Source organism: Abramis brama (genome assembly GCF_963993115.1).
Source record: "Abramis brama genome assembly, chromosome: 11".
Classification (NCBI taxonomy): Eukaryota; Metazoa; Chordata; class Actinopteri; order Cypriniformes; family Leuciscidae; genus Abramis; species Abramis brama.
Window position 1 is genome coordinate 33,694,991 of NC_139973.1, and position 24,466 is coordinate 33,719,456.

Below are 24,466 nucleotides of genomic sequence, written 5' to 3' on the forward strand. Positions count from 1 at the left end.
GGTTTGCAATGAAATTCTAATGAAATGCTGAATTAAAATAAATAAAAATATATAATAATCTGCAAACATATTTCATTTAAATGTAAAGGAATAAACTACAAAAGTATTACATGAGTAAACATGCAAAGAACAAAAAAACATGCAAAAAAAAAAAAAAAAATCTGAAGTGTAAACTTTACATAAAACAACAGGGTAAATAATTTATGTTGACACTTTTCTGTACCTTTACAAATTGTATGTCAGCTACTTTATGATGTTATGATTGGCTAACCTGTTTGTGAAATTAGTATCCATTTTATTGGGCCGAATGGTTCTAAGAAGGGTACGGAACGGTTTCAGTTATACAGTAGTCAACATTTGAAGTGGATTAAAAAAGTTCATCAAAGTTGTCCTAAGACAAGAAAGGGTATTGTTCAAAATTCATGTATAACTTTGATGAAAGGTTTTGATCCACTTCAAATGTTGACTACTGTATTTCGGCTGGGTCGGATCTAACACAGTTAAGAGAACGGTTTGGTCCGATGGTGGAAAAGTGACTATGTGCTTACGTTTTGCAAGTTTGTTGTCAGGTCCATTGTAGAGGGCCCTTCCCATCCTTCAATAACAGGAGGTTATTCTATCCCTCATAAGGATAGAAGTATTAATATACAAAATTAATCTGTTATTCTCTTTCTCCATTTCCTGACGACTTTCAGGTGCCCATCCCTATGACTGAGGGCGTAGATCCCATCTCCATGTTAACAGATGGCGCTACCATTGCGAAGTGGAATAACGAGGGCTTGCCGGGTGATAAGATATCTACTCAGAACGCCACTATACTGACCAACTGTGAGCGCTGGCCGCTGCTCATTGACCCCCAGCTGCAGGGCATCAAGTGGCTCAAGAGTCGCTATGGCAACAGCCTGAAGGTCATTAACCTCAGCCAGAAGGGGTGAGCGGTTGATGAACATACCTCGGAAATTACGTCCCAAGAGGTTTCACACAATGTGAAAATAGTGACCTTATAAATACTGCATTTTTAAAATATTTTTATTTATTTATAATTATTTAGTTTTTTAGATAAAAGGTTTTCTTGTGCACAAAATGGTTATTTTCATAATCTTTCAACAAAATGCAATAACTGTCTCTATGGATATAATCCTGATGGATAAAATCAAATCCTGTCCAACATTATCTCCATATAAATAATGTTTCACTTAACAATGGAAGTAAATGCATTGCTAATGCCATTTCATGTTGTCTTCGTATTTATTTAAGTATTTAATTTTGCCTGTGTCGTTGTCGCTACAGGTATGTGGATGTGATTGAACAGGCCGTGGTCTCAGGACAGCCTGTATTGATTGAGAATCTGGAGGAGACAATTGAACCAGTTCTTGATCCACTACTGGGCCGACAGACCATCAAGAAGGGCAGGTAAAGCAACACAACACACGGCATTTCACAAAATATAATACAAAAACAGAAAAAGAGTATCAATATAGCAGTATAACAAACCGTTATCTTCCCCTCATCATGCCTCTCTCCTCCCCTCTGCAGATGTATTAAAGTGGGGGATAAGGAATGTTATTTCCATCCTGACTTCCGTCTGATTCTGCACACTAAGCTGGCAAACCCACACTACAAACCTGAGATCCAGGCCCAGACCACCCTCATCAACTTTACCGTCACACGGGACGGGCTCGAAGACCAGCTGCTCGCGGAGGTGGTCGACCTGGAGAGACCGGACCTCGAACATCTCAAGGTGTGTGTGTGGGCTTGTTTAATCAGATCTGGACACGCTTTTGAGTGAAGTGTTACTGATAGTGATCTTTGTGTATCTGCAGTCAGAGCTGACTAAACAACAGAACACATTTAAAATCGAGTTAAAGCAGCTCGAGGATGAGTTACTGACACGTCTCTCCGCGGCTGAGAATAACTTCTTGGGAGACAACGTTCTGGTCGAGAAACTCGAGAGCACTAAACACACAGCTGCCGAGATTGAGATGAAGGTTTGTGTATTTTTAACCGTTTTTCCTGACAAAAAGATTTCTCCTTTTCTCCTCCAACATTTGTCACTCTGTTCCAACCCAAGTGAGCTGCCTCGCTGCTGTAGCCATGTCGGATCCTTAGAGTTAGATCGAATCTGCTGACGTTTTGGCATTTTCTGCACTGGTTTTGTGGGAATTGATTACACTGCCATTCAAAAGGTTGTGGTCGATAATATTTCTCTCTTTTATTTAAGAAGGATGTATTAAATTGATCAAAAGTAACAGTTAATACTTGTACATTTTTACAAAATAATAATAATTCTATTTTAAATAAATGCTCATCTTTTGAACTTTTAATTCATCAAAAAAAATCCTGAAAAAGTATGATTTTAACATTGATGAGCACAAAATCAGCATATTAGAATGATTTTTTAAAATAAGATCATGTGACACTGAAGACTGGAATTTGTCATCACAAATGACATAAAATACGTTAAAAAAATTAAAACACAATACACAGTTTTTTTACAGTATTTTTGATCACATAAATGCAGCCTTGGTGAGCAGAAGTTCTCACAATGTTCAAAAACATTAAAAAAATATTATTGACTGAAACCTTTTGAACGGCAGTGCAAGACATTTTACAATCTGTTGAGCTGAGCTGAACTACACTCTTGATACTGTAGCTCAAAACATCATAATCAAATTAGCCAATATACGAAATAAACGTGATGTTTATTTATGTGTAATGTAGAGAACTATGTCAATTCTGTGGTCACAGATTGGCCCAAACAAAGTATTGCTTAATTTTGAACAGTCTTCATGTTGGGAGCATTGCTAGGCTCTCTGAGGTTTAGGACTAAGCTATTGTTGGTTTTTAACCACATTCCCTAGAGAACATTAGACAAGCCAGAGATTTCGAGTTTTCTTTTCAGTTGGCGTTTGTTGTTTCTTCTCGGTCTGATTCTGCTTTTGCGTTGTGTAGGTGTTGGAGGCGAAGGTTAATGAGGTGAAGATTAATGAGGCTCGTGAACACTACCGGGCCGTGGCTGTCAGAGCATCCCTGCTCTACTTCATCATCAATGACCTTAACAAGATCAACCCCATGTACCAGTTCTCCCTCAAGGTCTGGCCTTGTTTGTGTGCGTCTGTGTATGCATTCTGTAAGACAGGTGTTCGGGTCTTCCTGGAAATATTTCGGTGTAATTTATGCGCTATTATCGTCACCAGAAAGTCCCAGCCCCAACTCAACTCGGCTGAGATAGTGTTGCTGTGTTGGGTTATGTGTGATGCTCAGTCTCGCACTTTTCAGGGAAATCACTTTGCATGTTATCTTCGTTCTGCAGGCATTTAACGTTGTGTTCCACAAGGCAGTGCAGAACGCAGATGCCTCTTCAGATGTAAAGACCCGTGTGAACACACTAATTGATTGTATCACCTTCTCTACGTTTAATTACATCAACAGAGGCTTGTTTGAGAGAGACAAGCTCACCTTCGCAGCACAGCTTACATTTCAGGTAATGCAGTCTGGGTAAAACACACACACATTATAATGGATGGGTGAGTTTTTGTTTTGTTTGTCCTGACACATACTTTTTGTGACTTTTGTGTGTATCAGTTGTTGTTAATGAGTAAAGAGCTGGATCCTCGGGAGCTGGACTTTTTGCTGCGCTTCAACATTGACCATAGTTATGTCAGCCCAGTCGACTTCCTTTCCAACACCGCCTGGAGTGCTGTTAAAGTAAGCACAAACTTAGAAACACACACACACACACACACACGCTCAAGGAGGTGACAATTATCACCTGCAACACTCCTGAGGCCTGGACGTGGAAAAGTGCTTAGTGCCGCATCAGGTTTCAAGCAGACGTACACACTTTTCCTTGTGGCGGAGAGTTGGGGCACTGCAGGTATTTGAAAAATGTTATTTTATTACCCTTCCTGCAGACAATGAGCTTCACCGATGAGTTTCGTGGTCTGGACCGGGACATCGAGGGTTCACCCAAACGCTGGAAGAAAGTTGTGGAGTCAGAGTGTCCAGAGAAAGAGAAACTCCCCCAGGAATGGAAAAGCAAGAGTTCGCTCCAGAAACTCATCCTTATGAGGGCTCTCCGACCCGACCGGATGACGTACGCTGTCCGGTAAGTCTATGAGGTGTAGTATGTGTTTATTAAAGACAGAATCAATTGTGTCGTTTGAAGCCCATGAGATTTTCGCTCATGTTCGGAACACAAATGGTGATTAAATATTCTCTTATCCGTTTTGTCCATCCATTGAAAGTCCACGAAACTGAAATTTTCACACATTATAAAGTACAAAAAGACATGGTTAAAGTAATCCATATGAATCAAACATGTGTCATGTTATGTGACCATATTTGATGAGCTCTATGTGCATTAATCAATGTTTATATGTGAATTAAAGCCTAAATAAAATCTGTTCATCATATAAAGCAGTCGTGTCTTTTCAGAACACCTGGATTAATATGGACTATGGATTACTTTTACGATGTCTTCATGTCATTTTTGAAGCTTAAAAATGTTGGTTGCGCAGGAAAGGAATAGAGAGTATTAAAAATATCATTTATTTTTTCGAAGATGAAGTTTGGAACGACATGAGGGAGAGTAAATGATGACAGAATTTCATTTTTGGATGGACTAACCGGTTAATCATCACACTAAATAAAGCTTTAATATTTAAAAATGCAATAGGTTTAGGGTTGGAGTTAAGATAAGCTTAGTATAAAAACAATAAAAGTCAATGGAAAGTCCCCATCAAGAAAACAAAAACAAATGTGTGTGTGTGTGTGTAGGAACTTTGTGGAAGAGAAACTAGGTGTGCAGTACACCGAGAGCAGGAAGATGGAGTTTGCACGTTCATTTAAAGAATGCGGTCCTGCTTCCCCTGTATTCTTCATCCTGTCCCCTGGAGTGGACCCCCTAAAAGATGTCGAGTCCCTGGGTAAAAATACATACTGGCTCCTTTTTTATCTCATGCATGAATCTTTAACGTTAAGCTTGTCAAAGAGAGTGTGCCATCATCTTGACTGTGGTACTGCATCATGACCCTGCACTGGTTCAGAAAAACATTAGATTTGAATACGAAATGCCTAAAAACAGTGTTTGAACTGACATTGTGAAGAAAGCCTGTGTATTTCTGTGAATGTTTAGGCAAGAAGCTGGGTTTCACAATAGACCTGGGGAAGCTCCATAATGTGTCTCTAGGACAGGGCCAGGAATCTGTGGCTGAACTGGCCATGGAAAAGGCCTCTAGAGAGGGCCACTGGGTCATTTTACAGGTGCGTCTTTTGATCTGTATACTGTATATTTCTGTTGTTTTATGCATATAGCTTATGCAAATGCATGCATTTCTTCTAGAACATTCACCTGGTGGCAAAGTGGCTGGGAAGTCTTGAGAAGCTTCTCGAATGTTGCTGTGAGAACAGTCACCAAGACTACAGAGTGTTCATGAGTGCAGAACCCTCTCCCACTCCACAGGAACACATCATTCCACAGGGAATTCTGGAAAATTCCATCAAAATCACTAACGAGCCACCCACAGGCATGCTGGCCAACCTTCATGCTGCTCTGGACAACTTTGATCAGGTTAAACCAAACAAACTCAAGTCGTGATGACATATCTTTGTTTTGATCATGCTGTGCTGGTGGCTCCACCCACAATGAAATGCTAGTGGTCCAAAATCCTGCTTAAATAGCTGTATGTTAAACATCAAATATAAGGAACACAATTTTGTAAGGCCTCAGACTTGTCAAGGATGAGATGTAACACCAAATCTTTGCTCTTGCATGATTGAGTCAAATGAGAACATTGCATTACAGGAACTCTTTTGGTTACATGCAAATTTGTTTGTGTTGTGAATGCAGGACATTCTGGACCAGTGTTCCCGTGAGCAGGAGTTTAAGACCATCCTGTTCTCGCTGTGTTATTTTCACGCTTGTGTGGCTGAAAGGAGGAAATTTGGGCCACAGGGCTGGAACAGGAAGTACCCTTTTAACACAGGGGATCTCACCATATCAGTGAATGTGCTCTACAACTACCTAGAAGCCAACTCACAGGTGTGTAATTAACAGAAAACCAAATTAACCCTCTCCAGAGGCCTCACTAGAAACATTGTGATCTATCATCAAAATGTAACCTTAATGTATTAATTCCATGTGTTGGTAACTGATATAAACATGGAAATCATTTTGGAAGAGCTACTAATTCTACTGATATGGTGAGAGAGTGTGTATGTAATACTGAGCCATGTAAACAAACCCGTGTTGCACAGGTACCATGGGAAGACCTTCGTTACTTGTTTGGTGAGATCATGTATGGAGGTCACATTACTGATGACTGGGACAGGAGACTGTGCAGAACTTACCTGGAAGAATACATGCAACCTAATCAGGTATACACACACACACACAGAATGACTGCACAAACACTCAACAAAGTGTACCAAGACTGTGGTAAAATACAAGTCAGCGTGGTAATATTTTATTTGATTGATCAGTTGATGTGTGATATTTAGTTGTGGACTTGATCCACTTAATTTAAGATTTTGATTAAATTAGTGCTAGATAATAGCAAAAATATTATTACAAAGAATTACATTCAAGTATATTTACAAAAGATTGTTTATCTATCTTTTATAATGCACATAATAATGTTGTGATGCTTCAATCCACTTCTAGCATTTAAAATTATTGATCTTAGTTTTTTAGTCGGGATGGATGGACTATATATTGATACCAAATTGGTTATCGGCCATTATTATTATTATTGAAAAATATACGTTCATAAGCATTAACTAATATTAAGTAACAATGAGCACATTTATTACAGTATTTATAAATCTTCGTTAACATGAGTTAATCAAAATACATCTGTTCTTTTGTTAGTCCATGTCAGCTCAGGTCCATTAAACAATATTAACAGATAAAACTTTTGGTTCTACTAATGCATTGGTAAATGTTGAAAATAACATGAACTATGATTAATACATGCTTTAGAAGTATTTTTCAGTGTTAGCTCATGTTAACTAATGTAGTTAACTAATGTTAACACAAGGAACCTTATTGTAAAGGATTACTATTGAATTGTATTATCTTCCATTTATTGGCCAAAACATGAAAATAATAATCAGTTTATCTGTATTGGATAATTTGATTTTCAATATTGGCTGATCCCAATTATTTTGGCTCTTGATAAGTATTTAGTCAAACACAAACTAACTCATTGTCCTTTCAGTTCGACAGGAAGTTGTCACTGGCCCCAGGATTAGTTGTGCCTTCTAACTTGGATTACCAAGGCTATCATGCGTACATAGATGAGATGCTGCCCCACGAAAGCCCAGTGCATTATGGGCTTCATCCAAACGCTGAGATTGAGTTTCTAACAGTGACGTCAGACAGCCTCTTCCACACTCTTCTGGAGCTGCAGTACAGAGACTCCAACATGGGTGAAGGAGCCTCACAGACCACTGAAGAGAAGGTCTGGTTCTGAGCTTTTGAAAGATCATTGGTTGTGGTGACGGATAGCTTTCTACAAAGGTTTAAGCCATTGCTGTTTCAGGTGAAGACAATCTTGGATGACATCCTGGAGAAGCTACCAGAAGAGTACAACATGTCTGACATCACGTCCAAAACAGCCGAACGCTCGCCGTACATTCTGGTGTGTTTCCAGGAGTGTGAGCGTATGAACATGCTCCTCAATGAAATCAGACGCTCGCTCAAAGAGCTGGACCTGGGGCTGAAGGTGTGCTGTTATTGGAATTTTCTTCTGTGCCAGTTTATTATCGATTGATTTCAGATTAATGAACTCTGCTTGGTCGCGGTCTCTTCTTGTTTAAAACTTTACGCACATGCTTGTGAGGCCAGGCGTTTGACTATTAGCGTAAACCTTATTTTCTTCTTTTCTCTGGCAGGGAGAGCTGGCAATTTCATCCGAGATGGAGCAGATACAGACAGCTTTGTTTTTTGATAATGTTCCCGATACCTGGACCAGACTGGCCTACCCCTCTATATACAGCCTCGGACAGTGGTAAGCAGTATCATTGATATACTGTTATAGTTTTTTTTAATTAATGTTTTTAATTCGATTTATTTTATATTTTCTGTCTTCATTCTAATTTTAGTTATTTTTGTATTTTCTGGTTTCATTTTAGTTAAAGGTTTAGTATATTTGTTTTGTGCTTTTGTACTTTTTTTAGTACCTCAACTTAAACTAAAAAGAAAATGAGAAATGTTGTCTCGGCAATTAGCTGAAATAAAATATTATTAGGATATTATGAGAGTTTATGTTGTATTGTAGGTATTATGTAAATATTATATTTTAGCTGGGCAACTCAATAAGCTTTGGAACTATATAACCGTTGTACTGTTTTATGATACCAATCTGTATATGTAATGTCTCTGTGTGTGTGTGTGTGTGTGTGTGTGTGTCCAATCAGGTACAATGACGTGTTACTGCGCTGTAGAGAGTTAGATAGTTGGACTCATGATCTCTCTCTGCCTAGTGTGGTCTGGATCTCTGGTTTATTTAACCCTCAGTCGTTTCTAACAGGTGCAGTAAAACACAGACAAGCACATATATATAAGAATTAGAACAATTATAAATATACGACCATTCAAAAGTTTGGGGTTGTTTTTAATTATTATTTTTTTTACTTTTTTTTACTTTTTATTTTTTAGGTCTCTTATGCTATATTTGATTAAAAAATTTTTTTCTATTTTTATATATTTTAAAATGTATTCCTGTGATGGCAAAGCTGAATTTTAAGCAATAATTACTCCAGTGTCACATAATCCTTCAGAAATCATTCTAATATACTGATTTGGTGATCAAGGATCATTTCTTATTATTGTCAATGTTAGAAAAACAGTTGTGCTGCTTAATATTTTTGAGGAAACCATGATACCTTTTTGGGGGATTCTTTGATTAATAGAAAGTTCAAAAGAACAGCATTTATATGAAATAGAAATCTTGTGTAACATTGTTTCTTTACTGTCACTTCAGATCAATTTAATGACATTTCTTCCAACACCCCCCCCCACCCCACACTTTTGAACAGTAGTGCAAGACATTTCCTTCAGAGGACCTCTTTACATTCATTCATTTGCATCACACACACTTTGTCTTTGAAGCTGTGATGCAGAGTTTGGCACGCAAGAACGAATGGCCGCTGGACAAGATGAATTTGACGGTGGACGTGACCAAGAAGTTCAAAGAGGAGTTTAACCAGCCGGCCAGAGAGGGAGCCTACATCTATGGCCTTTACATGGAGGGTCTGTATCATCCATCTAAATACAACAGTTTTAGCCAATCACAGGGCATTTCCATCAGTCAGAACCCTCAGTCAATCAAAATGCTCATTTGATTCTAAAGTCAGTGTTTGTGACTGCAGGTGCACGCTGGGATATTCAGGGTGGGACAATCGCAGAAGCCCGCCTGAAGGAACTGACTCCCAGCATGCCTGTTATAGCCGTTCGAGCCATCCCGAACGACCGCCAGGAGACGCGCAATACCTACGAATGCCCCGTCTATAAAACCAAACTACGTGCTAACACGTATATCTGGACCTTCAGCCTTAAGACCAGAGAGAGGCCAGCAAAATGGGTTCTTGCAGGGGTCGCTCTGCTGCTTAGTGTGTGATGCTGAGAAACACAGGAAAGGACGTTCATTTATTTAAACAAGCAAAGCTTCTTGTAGGTAAAAACGTCACCTGGTCTTTCTTACTCTACTGTAACACTTTAAACTGTTTTTAGCCTGATTTGAGCTATAAAAGCTAAATATATTATATTGTTGTCATTTCATTGGTGATTTACATACAGTGGGATGCAAACCTCCAAGACTTATTACTGTATGAAAACCTGGAAATATTTTTTTTAGGATTTTGAAAAAAAGTGAATCAAAGTTATGATGCATATGAAATAATTTTTTTATGTAAATTAATAATGCAAAACAGGAGAAATGTAATAGTGGTCTCATACTTTTGGACCCCACTGTACTGTATGTCATTAACATTTAGATTTGGCAGTCGTTTTTTTCCCGCCGATTATATACAAGCTGTGCACTGTCTCTGGAAAGTTACCAAGATGGCCACAGCATGAACAGACTCGCTTCAAAAGGATTTTGCAGATGGAAGTGCATACAAAGTGTCTCGTTTAGGTTTTCCACAGGTTCTTAGAGCAATAAAGTGCTTTTTCCATAAATGATCTTGTGCAACATTGTAAATTAAGCATTCTGTCCTTTATTAATTCACAGAGTTGTGCGTTAACTCTTGTAATATTCACAATATACAGCATAAATATAATACATACCAATATACCCAAGGAAGAAAACATTCTAACCTGCTGTTATGTTGCATTGTATAAAATACAGTGTCAAACATTTAAAAAAAAATGCATAAAAACAATTTTGTGAACAGCACTAGTTTTAAAAAGTGACACTGTACAAGATGTTTAAAGAGTTTGTGCAAAAGATCGCAATAATATCGTATCCTTCTCTTGCTCTCTTCCTGCACTGGCACGTGTCCTCGTCCCAGAAACACCCCTACGGCAAACCCACTCCGGCCAACTTACTAAAACACGAGACATGACTTGGACCATCTCACAGGAAACTGTTAGGTCAGTGCATGCTGTGATCACAGCGGTCACACGAGCCAGTGATGATGACGGCCAACCACATATCTGTGTGATGAAAGATGAGGATTTAGAGCCTCTTTCGCATACGATATGTCATGATGCTCCGCCTCCAGATTTCAGCCAACCAATCAGATTCATCCATTCATGCAGAAGCTCTAAATCTGGTGGCCCTATGAGCAAATTACTAAACATGCATACATTTTTTCTGCTTTTTTTGTTTTAGCAGACACTAGGAAGACAGTGTGCTTCAATGCATCTCATTAAATGTGGATTAAGTGATTACGTCTACTAACTAACTTTGGTTAAACATGCAGTCCTCCTACACATGAACTCACTGTCATGTTACACTGCAAGACTAAAAGTGTGCGTTTAATAGGTTCTGTTAACGTAGATCTATCTTCTGGAAGGCCAGGGATGACTGCTGCTACAAAAGCTAGTGTTTTCTCCTGCAGATCGCGTTATCCAGATATATTTCTACAGATACAAATTAAACTATAACACTGCTACAGCTTTAGAATGTAAGAACCTAAAATGAATCCATAAACTGCATAAAGAAATGAGGGACAAAAAGCATGTATAACACAAAAGGGCTTTCCACAGGGCCAGTTTTAGGCCCAATCCCAATTCTCTGTTTTACCCCTTCCCCTTAGTTTTGCACATTCACGTGTGAGTGCAAAACTAAGGGGAAGGGGCAAAGCAATTGTATTAGCACTGCATATAACCATGGGAAATGAAGCGTTAACCTTGCTTTAAGAGTGCTAGAATCCAAAGGCGAGATTTTTTAGCAACAGATTTAGCTAATCATAAACTGCCTCAGTGCTTACCTTATTAAATATTCATAAGCTTTTCTCGAACCGCAGAGACCAGAGTGGATCTATGTGATGACATTTCCTCAGATGGACAAGCAGTTGTTAAAACAGGTTGTGAGCTGCATTTGTCAATGCCTATTTATGGGGTAAATCAGATTGATAGCAAATAAGATTTACAGTGCTCATCTCTGGTTTGAATTACCCACCATGAGGGCCATAGAATGGTCACACTCACTTGGACCAAAAAAGTTTGGTCAAATTCAATACTGAGACATGATGTTGCAATACTGACAATGCTAAAATGTTGAGTTGGCTCTGAAGGGACAGTGTGTCGTTAAATGTAATGGTGCAGTGGAAATCTGATATGGGTAGAATAATGTGATATTTTGAGATGATGACAACAGTTTTCATGATGAGGCTTTGCTTTGCAGAGTTCAGTTCAAGTAAAGATTCTTCCTGAATACCAGGAAATTCATAGTTAAATACATGTAAATCTCAAATAGGTAATGCAAGAACAAAAAAACAAAAAAACGAGCTCACATCACCAATTTAACAATGCAAGTGTTTTAAGAAACATGCAAAAAAAAAAAAAAAACACTGCATTTTTATCCCCCTAGCATGCATCTTTCTCTCATTAACATGGTTGTATGTCCAGTATGTTACTTCCTGAACAGCGCTCTATTTATGTATTTACAAAACCTTCAAACTGATTCATCCTGCATTAATGCATCTGCTCAACTGCTTTTGTTTTCAACTACAGCATTTTTAAGGTAACTACTGTATTAGGGACATGGAAGGTTGTTTTAAGTTCTTTGCATGCTACCCTGAGTCTAGCTGTAGAAGGGAGGAGGCTGAGCTTACTGTAGTGTTTGTTCTCTCTATGCATAGTTACATGAAAGCATACAGGAGTGAGATTCCTCTATGAGGCATTCTTATTCACAATTCAGCTTATTAGAACTCAACCTAGTTGTTATTGGACTCTGCTTCATTACCATCAAAACCTTTGACCTTATGTTACTGCCCTGGAAGCCCAGGATCAGAGGAGGGCCTGTGGAGACCCGGTGTCAATCCGTCTCCGGGTGACGAATCCGGGAGAGACGCTTGTCTGGCTGACATCTGGAAAGATCTTGGCTGCTGTGATGCAGAGAGCTCGTTTTCCAATGGTTTCAGTCCCAGGCCTGCCTCCCACTCTGGGTCTGTCACAAATGGAGTCGCCGTGCTGACGTCAGAGGTCATCTCCATGGTAACGGCAGGCGTGGAGTCTTTGGCTTTGTAGGCGTTCTCTAGATCAGGACTCTGCAAAGAAGAAAACACATTAAACGCTGCCGTTTCTGCCGTTCGAATGCAGTATGCTACTGAAAATTCAACCGAAATCAACAGCAATCGGTTTCTTGTCTCCTACAGCTATGAGCAAATACACTGCAAAAAAAGCCTGGCCAACATAGTTTCCAAAAGCACTGACATAAAATATTTGTATTTTTTTATTTTGTCAAAATGAAAATATGAATTACAATTAGTAAATGTAAAAGATATTTCAGTTAAATTTGTATTTATCATACGTTTTCATATTTATTTTGTTTTATTTATCTATTTTGTAAAGTCATAGTTTTGTTGTAATATCCACCTTATTTTTCACGTAGGAGCAAATGCGGTAATTTGTAAATTTAATGTGTCTGGCTTCCGGTGTCTTCTGCTTCCAGTTATTTTTAGCTGTACAAAACATCTCATTATGCTGCCTGATATTGCAAACTGGTATTTCTTACCAAATTAATTTGATGTACTGTAATTATAAACACATTGGTTTGTAGCATTTACTGCACTCTACTGGTTATTCTTCTAGATATTTAGTATCTAGATATTTAGATAGTCTTGCGCATTTACTGAAAACACCTTACTTCTGCTTTTTTACAGTGTAAATTGTATTAAAACCAGTTTGGGTCAGTTTGACCGGCAAACATCATAATTCTTAATTGTAATGTAGTATATGGAACCCACAACAATTAAAAAAAAGAAGACATACAAAAATGTAAGGAAACGTCCCCAGATTTCATTTTAGGAATCTGGTCACCTTGCTGTAAGTGTGTTTTCAGTGATTGTAAAGCAGTTGCTAGGGTGTTCTTATTGGTTGCTGGGTGTATAACGTGCTGTATCCACGCTAGCTTTCCATTGTGAACACAGCCTGTGTGTTACCTGTGTCTGCATGGCGGTGACAGGCTGCACAGGTTTGTGGTACTCTGGGCTGACGGCCACAGTGCTGTACGCTGGAGGTCCCAAAGCGCTCTGCCTCTGGAGCAACTGTAAAATAGCCTGGATGTCTGAAGTCATCTGCACTTCCAGCCTACACAAACACACACAGACAGACATTGATGCAGAAGTGCAATACCGTCTGTGACCAGCAGATGGTGGTAGGCACCATTCTATCAATAGCACAAAATGTTCTGGATGTTAAAGTTGATGGTTCAACTTGTTTTCTCTTTATTTACTCTTTCATGTGACCTACTTTAACTCCATTTCTCTCTCTCACCTGTTCAGGTGTTCCTGTAGTAGATCCAGTCTTTGCTCCATTTCACCGAATGTGATGTCACTTTCAGAGTCGTCTCCTCCTTCTCTGTCCCGAGATTTCGCTGAGTCATCTGCATTCCCACAAGGCCATTCTTCAACACGCACATCTAGAGAAACACAAGTCCCAGTGCAATTAATCACAGGTACACACACAAACATGCCAGATGCACACAACTATAACGCATCATGCACACATATGTGCTTGTATGGTCAATCATGCTTGTATGTCAATTGTACTGCACACACACACACACACACACACACACACACACACACACACACACACACAGAGATTACATACACACTGTAATAAAACATATGGCACTCCGAGAAGACAAATTATACATCACACACACACATACACGAACATGTACGTCATTAATAATCTCCAGACTGCAAAAGTGTCCCTTAATATAACAGAAGCAATACCCAGAAGCCATAAGAATGTGTTTGCCTCAAGATATTACACCAAGCTCGGTCTAATCATGAGCTCTAGGGCCGTTTTGTAATATTTAGAGAGCAGGAAAAAGAATGAGAGAAGAAGAGAGAGGAAAGCTCCCTGGCTGTGTAATTATATCAGCAGTCATTAGCTGTGTCCCAATTCAGAGGCTGCATCCTTAAAAGGACTTGTACTCAAAGGCCACGCCTTCCAAGACTGCGAAGGTCGGACCGAGTGTTGTTAAATGGGATGGATGGTTATTGTCGCCTAGCAACTGTGACAGCTGCCGTTGATGAGCGGCAGAAATGTTTGTACTGGACTTTTTTGAAAGTTACATTCAACGGTCTGAAAACAAAACAGGGTTCAAAACCTGTCTAAATATTTTCACCGTGGTCCATTTCTGTAGATATTAAAGAGTATAAAATATATAAAATCACATCTTCGTAAGATTTAAGTCAACATTTAAACTGCTTTAAAGTTTTACTTTTTATATTTGTATCATTAGATATTCATTAAGTTAAAACCCAATACTTACATTAAAAAATATAATCAGCCAATCTCTCTCAAAAAACTCTTGTTGTCACCAGCGCAATGAATTCTGGGCAAGGGTAGGCTGCGAAGGATAGTGATGGGCGATTTCGAAACAGTGCCTCATGAAGCTTCGAAACCTTTATGAATCTTTTGTTTCGAATCAGTAGTTTGGAGCATGTATCAAAGTTCCAAAGTCACGTGATTTCATGTCATAACTGTTTCGAAACATTTTGGAAATTTCAGTGGTTCACCACTGGCGGACGATGATCTCTGTGAACCCATGAATCATGTGGATTTACTAAGATCGCCCCCTAGTGACAAACCATTGAATAAGTGCCTATGGGGTTTACCTGAACTCTGATCAGTTTTATACATTTGTACATGTTTTAATTAGACATTAGTATAATTAAAAAGGAATAATAGTAGTTAATAGTCTCTTATTGGCCTGTTAAACAAAACAAGCCCTGAAAATTGATAAAAAAACACATATTACACATATACTTGATATTTAATCTTATTAGATGATTAGTCAATTGCATTTGATATATTTTATTTTCAATAAAACAAATGCAATGGGTTTGTAAAAGGTGTTTTTATGCACGTTTGGCCCGAGTTTTTGTTGCATTTCCACTGTTCTGACCAGTAGGGGTCACCAGTGTGTGGTGTTTCGAACGCTTCGAAACAGTTTTAATCAATTTGTTCAATTTATTCGAAGCTTTGAAAAGCTTAATTTTTCCACATCACTAGCGAAGGATCCATCTGTTGTATCCTTCATTTGAGGCCGCATTTAAATGAGCCTTTGAATCGAGACAGCCTTCGTCGCACGCGGTGACACAATCGGCCTTCGAAGGATGCAGCTATTGTTCACACATTACAAAAGCTCTTCTTTACAGTAAAGAGTCTTAGTAAAACTGCAGCACTTGTTTGAGTCATTGTTTTCTTCAAGTTATTTATGAATTCAATTTATGTACTCAGTCTTATGGGGTTTTTTTGGCAATACTTTTTATAGCGCTGGTTTATACAATGTATTATTTATATAGGCTTCATAGAAAGGGTTGTTAATATAATTACAGCATTCATACATTTTTATATTGTATACTATATTATATTCGTATTGTAACTGTTTAGAAATGAATAGATGAATTTAAAATTGTATTACAGAGCATTATAAACATCTTGATACAGTATGCCTCCAACCACTTAGTTTTTATTACAGTAGGACACCCTTATGAATGAGTATGTTAATGTATGTTATACCTTTATGAAACAGATTGTTTTCAACACAATCTTTACTGTATGTGTCATGGATGGTGTTCAGGTTGTAAGGAAGGGATTGACCCAAACTCAAAGGCCTCGTTGTCACTTCCTCACCGTCCTCTTCCTCCTCCTCCTCCTCCTCCTCCCTTCCCGGCAACATGTGAACCTCTCGATCTCTTCCCCTTTCCTGGTCTGTCCCGCTCTGTCTGCTCGGAGAACCTGAGGGAACACAACGTCCTCACAGAATTACAAACACGGTTCTCACGGTCACTCTCGAGATTGCACCTTGAACAAAGAAAAAAGAGAGTGTGCCAGGAAGAGAGAAAGAGTGAGAGATTTGGCTGGGATAAATAATCCAAACAGCAGGTTATACAGGGACGGGGGATAAAACAGCTCTTGACCATTCAGGTAAAATCTGGCACGTTGCAACCACACAATAACAAACATCTGTCTGTGGCCAACAATCACCATGGCAACAGCTTGAAACCCAGCGGGAAGAGAAAAGAAATGGGTGGAAAGAGGAGGGGAGGCAATGGGGGAAGGGAATCAAAGGAGGGACCGAAAAAAAGGAGAGAACAATGGAGGAGAGGAAGACAGAAATGTGAGCAGAACATGAGGAGAAGGTCCTGACCTGAGGAGTGGTTCCTCTTAAAGCAGGGTTTAGTCCTGACATCAGGGTCTTCAGTGTCTGAGTCACTCATCCCCGTGTAAAGGTTCCTCTGAGGAGCCGTGGTGGCGCTCTGCCACACACGAGAAATGACATCACATTAGGAAAAGCATTAAATGGCATTTAACTTTATTTACTGCAGCAAAATTAGTATGGGAAAAACAGACTGGTTTTCTTCTGAGGAACCCAAAAGTTCCTTTTCTGAAGAATTGTTTCTTTTCTGAAGGACTATTCTTTAAATATAATGACAGTGAATGGAGACTGGGGCTGTCAAACAGCAAAATGACAGAAAAGTGCATCATAAACGTAATTAATAAAACTCATGCCAAGAGGAACAGACCAAAACTGAAGTCATTATTCTCTGAAAATCAACTCAATGGCTCAAGGAGAAGGAAGATTATTAGAATAACAACGTGAATTTTATGTCCATTCGTCACAAAAAGGAAGACTATATTTAAAAGCTCCATGACTTTTCCTGTTCATTATTTACTTGATAAGGGTCTTGATAAGACCTATAGAATTTATTTTACATAGATTTCATTCATTTACATGACTTTTCATTTTCTTATTTTAAGTTATCTTTTATCTCGTCCTTTTTAAAGCTTGAAAGCTCCAGTGCCGGTGCCAGTATCAATTTAAGACTTATATTTGTAAATGTTTATGTAAACTCTTATGAAGCATGTGGAAACTACTGGCCTAATTCATACTGACATTTAAATGATCCAAGTTGCAGAATATTAATTGAATACTGTTCAGTTTTTTTTTTCATCAGACATTTTTATTTCTGTAGCATTATTCTACACTACTGTTGACCATTATCTCTCTTGATCTCTAATGTCTTCACCTGTACCCCAATGTTTGTGCTTTTCACTGTATGCCCAAATCTACAGTAATATTACACATCTACGATTAATAAAGTTTTATAAATATTTTATTAATGTGCTCATTACTGTGATTTCTGAAGATGTTTTACTTAGTTTCCATAAAGGGTCTGGGTGGACTGCGGAGGGAGCTTTATATAGTGAATGTATGTTAGTGTATTTTTGCATAGTATATTCATATTCAAGTACATAGTAATAGCTTGCTGCTTTACCTTGGTGTTCGCATCGCGCAGGTTAAAGGTGAGCTCCAGATTGGACAGGAAGTAGTCAGAGAATTCAGGATACATGTCCAGAACCTCCAGAAGATCCTCTCTGTGGATGGTGTGCAGGTCGCAGTAGCTCAGCGCTCGAACATCTGCGTTGGCTTTCCCCGGCTTGGCGTACAGATGAATCATCTCTCCAAAAATATCATTCTTACCTGAGAGGTGGGTGTAAAGTGATCAGAGGATAAGAGAGGGAAGAGAAGATTTGAAAGCAATGAACAATGAAGGAAATGGACAAAGAGTGAGAAGGGGAAAGCAAGTTTCCATATTAGAGTGTGTGATTGTATGTAGGCAAAATTTTACGGGCAAAAAAAGTCTATTTTCTATAGTATTAGCAATGTATGAAGCACAGCTCACACAGAAGTCACTTTCTAACCACGTAGCTTTATGTCGATTAATGCGATGAATCCGTGTGACCAACCAGAACCCGTTGCAAAATCTGAACGGGGAAATCTTTCGCCTTCATGCAAAATTTCTGATCGCTGAATTTGAAGTTGAAATAACTGGATTTCGAAATAACTTGCGAATTTCCGACCAGCAACTGTAAATATTACGGCACCTTCTAACTTGATCCTTACAACATACTGAATACAATATGAAGACTACTATTTTTATAAGATATTTGCTTATTATTTAATTAAAATACAACAGAATAAAAAAGGTATGACTTTTTCCTCACAATTCTAACTTTAGATCTCTAAAAAAAATCTCTAAATTTAGCCAATTTTCTGTTTGTAACACAATTTTCTCAGATACACCCTTTCATCAATGAAATTAGGCACCTCTTAAGAGATAAAGTCAGGATTGCAAAATGCAAACTCACAATTTTGAGAAAAAAAATCTAAATTCGAGATTTTTTTTTGGCAATGAACTTTTTTGTTCCGTGGCAGAAATGGGCTTCCATTGATTGCAAACTCACAATTTGGGTAAAACGTAACTTGAAAAACCCTGATGTGAGCACATATTTCTGAAAGCCCCTGCAAGCTTCTTGAGCACATTTCTGCCGTGATGCATATCAAAGGTCAGACCTGACAAACAAACGACAGCCACCTGGGCAGTGGCCACCTGCCACCGTATCTAAATCCGGCTCAGGGTCGTCGCTAAAGCCAATGGTGCTGTATATTGCACATTAAGTATTTGAGGTGAGCCTATTAGCAATATGATATTAGAGTAACAGAGCCCAGGCCAGAGCCAGAATTAGTGTACAGTGATTAAGTGTCCATCTGCAACACTTTCGTAAGACAATAACTTGCTGAGGTAGTGATTCTTCAACTGAGACCTAAGAATACAGTACATATGAAGCAGGAGGTAGCTTCTCTCAGCAATTTCGTGCAGTGTACGGCAAGTTTCTGCTGAGTTGCATGAGTATGTTAGTGTGTGTCTCTTTTTCTTCCCCTGGCCTTATTCTGTTAAAGCCAGCTTGCGTAGGAAGAGGAATGGACCATTTAAATTCGGCTTACCCTGCTCCACCTGCCCGCTGCACCGATGTGACTGGAGACTCTAAGCATGTGAGCGCGAGTTTATTAATGTGCCTGTAAATAATGAAACTAGCGCTGTCACTCTGGGCTCTCTGTCACACTAAGTGACACTTTGCAAATCTAATGAACAAGGGAAACATGCACCACACTGCTGCCAATCTCATTCCCGCATCTTCTTATTTAATTACAACCTTTCTCTCCCTCGTTCTCTAATTTTTCCTCAGCTTTCCTCTATTTCAGTCTCTCTACATCTATAAAAACATGATGAGCTCATCACAGGAGAGATATCCTTGAATGAAGGACAGCACTTTTTTCATTAAGTCTTTATTACCTTGTGAGCCTCTGAGCTGTTTATATTAAATTTAGATGTGTGCAAGTGTCATATATTAAGCCACCCAATTTCCACAGCATTCCAGTAATCTGCTATTTGGACATTGATACTGTACTATACAGTGTGTGTGTGTGTGTGTATATATATTTCTAAAATATCCAAATAGCAGATTACTTTCATTACTTCCTTTTTTAGAAGGCCAGCCTTTTAGATGTGAAGTTAGCAGCATTTGTAAAGCATTTAATTTCCAAAAGGCAAAATGTTCAACTGGAAGTTAAACGGGACGTATTTTTGTCCTTTTTGGATTTGACTGGAGGGTGATATATGGTAAACTATTTTTTCTTCTTGTGCAGCCTTGGTTCCAGCAAAAAAAGTAATTTCAGAGAGGTTTTGACGAAAGATTATGCACACATTTTAAGAACAATATGAACCAAAGTAATTTATTATGTGGTGGAAAAGCATAATGGTTAAAAAGATCTGGCCTGGCAACCAAAGGACAACAGGTTTAACAAGGGCTGATTGTGACACCTTGTGAAAGTCCATTTTAAAGGGTTAGTTCACCCAAAAATGAAAATTCTGTCAGTAATCACTCACCCTCATGTTGTTCCAACCCTGTAAGACCTTCGTTCATCTTCGGAACACAAATTAAGATATTTTTGATGAAATCTGACAGCTGGATCACTTCTCCATAGGCTTCTATGTGACTGAAACTTGCTGGCCCAGAAAAGTTATTAAAGAGATTGTTAATATAGTCCAAGTGACTACAGTGGCTCAAACTTAAGTTTATCAAGCGACGAGAATACTTTTTGTGCGCAAAAACAAACAAAAATAACGACTTCCACTATTCATTTCCTTCTCTCTGGGCCTTGAGTTGGTTCACGTAGTGTTTTTGCGCAGCGCGTCTGTGTTACACGTCACCACGTAGGCTCACTATTGGCCGACGCTGGTCATGTGTGTGATGCGCAACACAGACGCGCTGCGCAAAAACACTATGTGAAAAAACTCGAGGCCCAGAGAGAAGGAAATGAATAGTGGAATAAAGTCGTTATTTTTGTTTGTTTTTTGCGCACAAAAAGTAAAGCATTCTCGTCGCTTGATATACTTAAGATTGAGCCACTGTAGTCACTTGGACTATATTAACAATCTCTTTAATAACTTTTCTGGGCCAGCAAGTTTCAGTCACATAGAAGCCTATGGAGGAGTGATCCAGCTGTCAGATTTCATCAAAAATATCTTAATTTGTGTTCCGAAGATGAACGAAAGTCTTACGGGGTTGGAACAACATGAGGGTGAGTAATTACTGACAGAATTTTCATTTTTGGGTGAACTAACCCTTTAAGTGAGATGTCATCACCATGAAGTTTTGGTGGTTTTACTAGCAGGTTTACAGGCTTACAGTGAAAGTTTGTTTAATTGTTTATTGCTCACCCAGGATAGCCACCACTATGTCGTCTCTCAGAATCTCGATGGATCCCCTGGCGAGAAAGTAGAGGGCTGTGAGAACATCCCCACAATGCACAAGCGTGTCACCTGGTGGGGCATGGGTGGTCTTAAAGCGCATTGCCAGTGCCCGAAGGCATCCTTTGGTCGCTCCGCTGAACGCCTTGCAACTCTGGAGCAAACTTGTATTCAGATGAAGACAGATATCAGCCTGCAGGCACTCTGGAAAGCCCTTCAGTACCTGCAGAGAGGGGAAGACAGAGAAAAGGACAGAAAGAGTGTTCCCCATGGAGAAGAGAAGGAGGGCAGAATGATTGCCGGTTTTTAAGAGCTTTGCGTTAGAGATCAGATAAAACAATGCTAAGATAGCCCTGTCTCCCTCAACTGCAAATACATAAAAGATGAAGCAAAGTAAGAATACATCTGGGACCCTTTCTTTCTGCTGCATTGCATTGCATTAGCCTTTAATCTGCTCTTGCTTCATCAAAAATGATATATGGCACATTAAGCAGAAGAAAATGCAACTGCCAATTACGTTTTCTCCCAATTTTTCTGATTCATCTATAAAACACTATGTTCCTTGTTTAAAATTGGATTTGGGATGTCAGCCAGGGAAAAACAATGACTGTCATGGAAATATATGAATCTGCAGTAATTATCTATCTGACTGACTAACTAAATCTGATGCCTAACACAACAGGATATGTCAATATGATCTAGGTCAATCAAAGTGAAACTGATTTAATTGAAGGAAATGAACTGAAATAGAAATGCCTGTGTGCAGGATGAGTCAAAGTACCCATAGCCATTAGCTTTGAGAATAGAGTTTTTGATTTAAAATCAGTCATTAAATGGACCAAACTTTAATTACTTTGATTGGCTATAACATTTAGACTACTCTTACCTCATAAAACGGTATGCATATAACCAGCACTGCTCAAGGTTATGCACGGTTTAAAATCAACTGTATGCTTCTATAAAATATACAGACATTATGGAAACATTTAAGATAAAATGACTGCAGCTTTTTTGATAAAAAGCAAACATTACTCTATACCTCCTGCTCACCAGGGTGTTGAAGTCAGTCCGTTTGAGTGCGTATAAGAAAGAGAATGCATATCAGATCACTGCGTAGACACATGAACACATTTGACATTAATACTGTGTGATTGAGATACATATGTTATAAACACTAGATAGCTTACACAGTGACATCAATGCATGTCTTCATTCAATGACAGTAATTCATATTTAGTGAAAAAAAAAAAAAAAAAAAAAGCCTGGCTCGTACCATGTTCATGTCGATGCCATTGGTGTAAGTCCACGCATGTTGGAAGTACTCCTCTAATCTTTGTCTCAGTGGGTTCGGGATCTGGTGAAAGCGAATGAATTCCTTGACCCGAAGCATCTGCAGATGGTACCGAGCTGTTCCAGAGTACAGTCGCTGAATTATAGCAGACACATTCCCAAAGATACTAGCATACATCAGAGCTAGAATACAAAGAGAGAAGGCAAAGGTCAGGATTCAAGTGATTTATAAAGTCAAGTAAAGATTTTTCTTTTTTCAATGTTTCTGAAAGTCTCTTATGCTCACCAAGGCATTTATATGATCAAAACATTTATACATTAAAACTAATATTGTGAAACATTATCACAATTTAAAATGACTGTTCTCTATTTTTAATATACTTTCATATGTAATCTACTCTTGTGACAATTCCTGTAATTCCTTCAGAAATCATTCTAATATGCTGATTTGGTGCTTAACAAGTTTTTTGTTATTTTCAATGTTGAGAACAGTTCTGCTGCTTAATATTTTTGTGTAAACCATGATACATTTTTTTAAAGGATTCTTTGATGAATAGAAATTTCAAATGAAAAACATTTTTTGGAAATAGAAGTTAAAAAAAAAAAAAATGTCTTAATGAAATATTTTTACAATTTAAAATATCTGCTTTCTATTTGAATATATTTTAAAATGCAGTTTATTTCTGTGTTGGCAAATCTGAATTTTCAGCATCATTACTCTAGTTTGCAGTGTCACATGATCAGAAATCATCTCATTAAATTGATCAAAAGTGACAGTAAAGACCTTTATAATGTGACAAAAGCTATCAAAGAAACCTGAAAAAAGTACACCGTTTTCAACATTGATGATAAAGCAGCAAATCAGCAAATATGATTTGATTTGATTTGAAATGATTTCTGAAGGATCATGTGACACTGAAGACTGGAGTAATGACGCAAAAAGTTGGCAACACAGGACTAAATTGCATTTTAAAATATGTGACCCGTGCTGGCAAAATGAGTTGCAATGAGCAAATTTTTAAAAATTTGTTGTTATTTTCACATTCTCTAATAAAATAAACCTTCAAAATGATGTATGATTTGACAAAAAAAAAAGACTGAGCTAAACCTAGTCGATAGAGACTGCAAAGTCAATTTTGAGAAAATCACCTAGCAACCATACCTTAAAATCCCTGGTAATAACACCAAATTTGGCAGACACCAAGTCAAAACCAAATATCTAGAGAAAAATATATATTGATTTTTTTTTCACGATACCTCAGCTGTTTGATTAACATTAATGAAACAGTCAGCCTATATATTAAGACCTGTACCGCGCTGATCTGATATAAACATACACATAAGATGTTTTTCCCCAACAGTTAACCAAACATTCACTTAAGACATAACAGATAATGTTTGTGTGAATACTCACCAAGACAGATATTTTGTAATTCTGTGTATATGCTATGTGTATATCAGGATCGCGCACTGTCTGAGGCCTTTGTGCTCATGCTTTGGATCTGTAAATCAGTGCAAGTAAGATCATTTTGTTTACATTAGCATGAGTTTGAAAATCACATTTCATTGGTTCAGACTCATGACATCGAATATTCACAAAGTTGGAATGCTGCGCTTTAAAAATATACCAAACTTGTGCTGAGGGGAAGTGCCAGTCGTCGAGAAGCGAGCAGAGAAAAACTGCATTATTTCATGGACAAAGGAAAGGTACTCCTCTCAGAAAACAAACAGATAAAGATACTTTTAGATGTTTAATTGCTTTCTGGAGCATTGGGATCACTAGACAAGGGCTTAATGAACTCATTTTTGTGAAAACCTCAGATTCTATCAAAATTGACATTTTTCACTTGTTTTGCCTGTAGCTTGTAATTTGCGTGTGCGCATT

At 38.3% G+C, this 24,466-nt stretch overlaps 2 protein-coding genes across 4 annotated transcripts in view; one reads left to right on the forward strand and one right to left on the reverse strand.

The window, feature by feature from the left end:
- Positions 1-9,649, forward strand: part of dnah9l (dynein, axonemal, heavy polypeptide 9 like) — a gene marked incomplete at its 5' end in the record, with an annotated part of 47,493 nt that extends 37,844 nt beyond the window's left edge. Inside the window, 19 exons of the mRNA XM_084127954.1 lie at positions 696-931; positions 1,291-1,413; positions 1,537-1,741; positions 1,824-1,988; positions 2,953-3,093; positions 3,314-3,484; positions 3,586-3,708; positions 3,915-4,108; positions 4,780-4,928; positions 5,138-5,265; positions 5,345-5,572; positions 5,852-6,043; positions 6,259-6,378; positions 7,221-7,463; positions 7,545-7,727; positions 7,897-8,012; positions 8,422-8,534; positions 9,116-9,256; positions 9,376-9,649. Coding sequence (XP_083984080.1) covers positions 696-931; positions 1,291-1,413; positions 1,537-1,741; positions 1,824-1,988; positions 2,953-3,093; positions 3,314-3,484; positions 3,586-3,708; positions 3,915-4,108; positions 4,780-4,928; positions 5,138-5,265; positions 5,345-5,572; positions 5,852-6,043; positions 6,259-6,378; positions 7,221-7,463; positions 7,545-7,727; positions 7,897-8,012; positions 8,422-8,534; positions 9,116-9,256; positions 9,376-9,623 — 3,219 coding nt within the window. The 3' untranslated portion in view covers positions 9,624-9,649. The remainder of the gene's footprint in view (positions 1-695; positions 932-1,290; positions 1,414-1,536; positions 1,742-1,823; positions 1,989-2,952; positions 3,094-3,313; positions 3,485-3,585; positions 3,709-3,914; positions 4,109-4,779; positions 4,929-5,137; positions 5,266-5,344; positions 5,573-5,851; positions 6,044-6,258; positions 6,379-7,220; positions 7,464-7,544; positions 7,728-7,896; positions 8,013-8,421; positions 8,535-9,115; positions 9,257-9,375) is intronic.
- A 2,789-nt stretch (positions 9,650-12,438) lies between these two features.
- Positions 12,439-24,466, reverse strand: part of LOC311092006 (potassium channel, voltage gated eag related subfamily H, member 7) — a gene marked incomplete at its 3' end in the record, with an annotated part of 69,536 nt that continues 57,508 nt past the window's right edge. For all 3 annotated transcript variants that reach the window (XM_084128231.1, XM_084128230.1, XM_084128229.1), the window contains 8 exons: positions 22,565-22,764; positions 21,262-21,505; positions 17,974-18,179; positions 16,845-16,953; positions 16,214-16,432; positions 13,949-14,093; positions 13,615-13,762; positions 12,439-12,720 (listed from right to left, as the gene is read on the reverse strand). In XM_084128231.1, coding sequence (XP_083984357.1) covers positions 12,439-12,720; positions 13,615-13,762; positions 13,949-14,093; positions 16,214-16,432; positions 16,845-16,953; positions 17,974-18,179; positions 21,262-21,505; positions 22,565-22,764 — 1,553 coding nt within the window. The remainder of the gene's footprint in view (positions 12,721-13,614; positions 13,763-13,948; positions 14,094-16,213; positions 16,433-16,844; positions 16,954-17,973; positions 18,180-21,261; positions 21,506-22,564; positions 22,765-24,466) is intronic.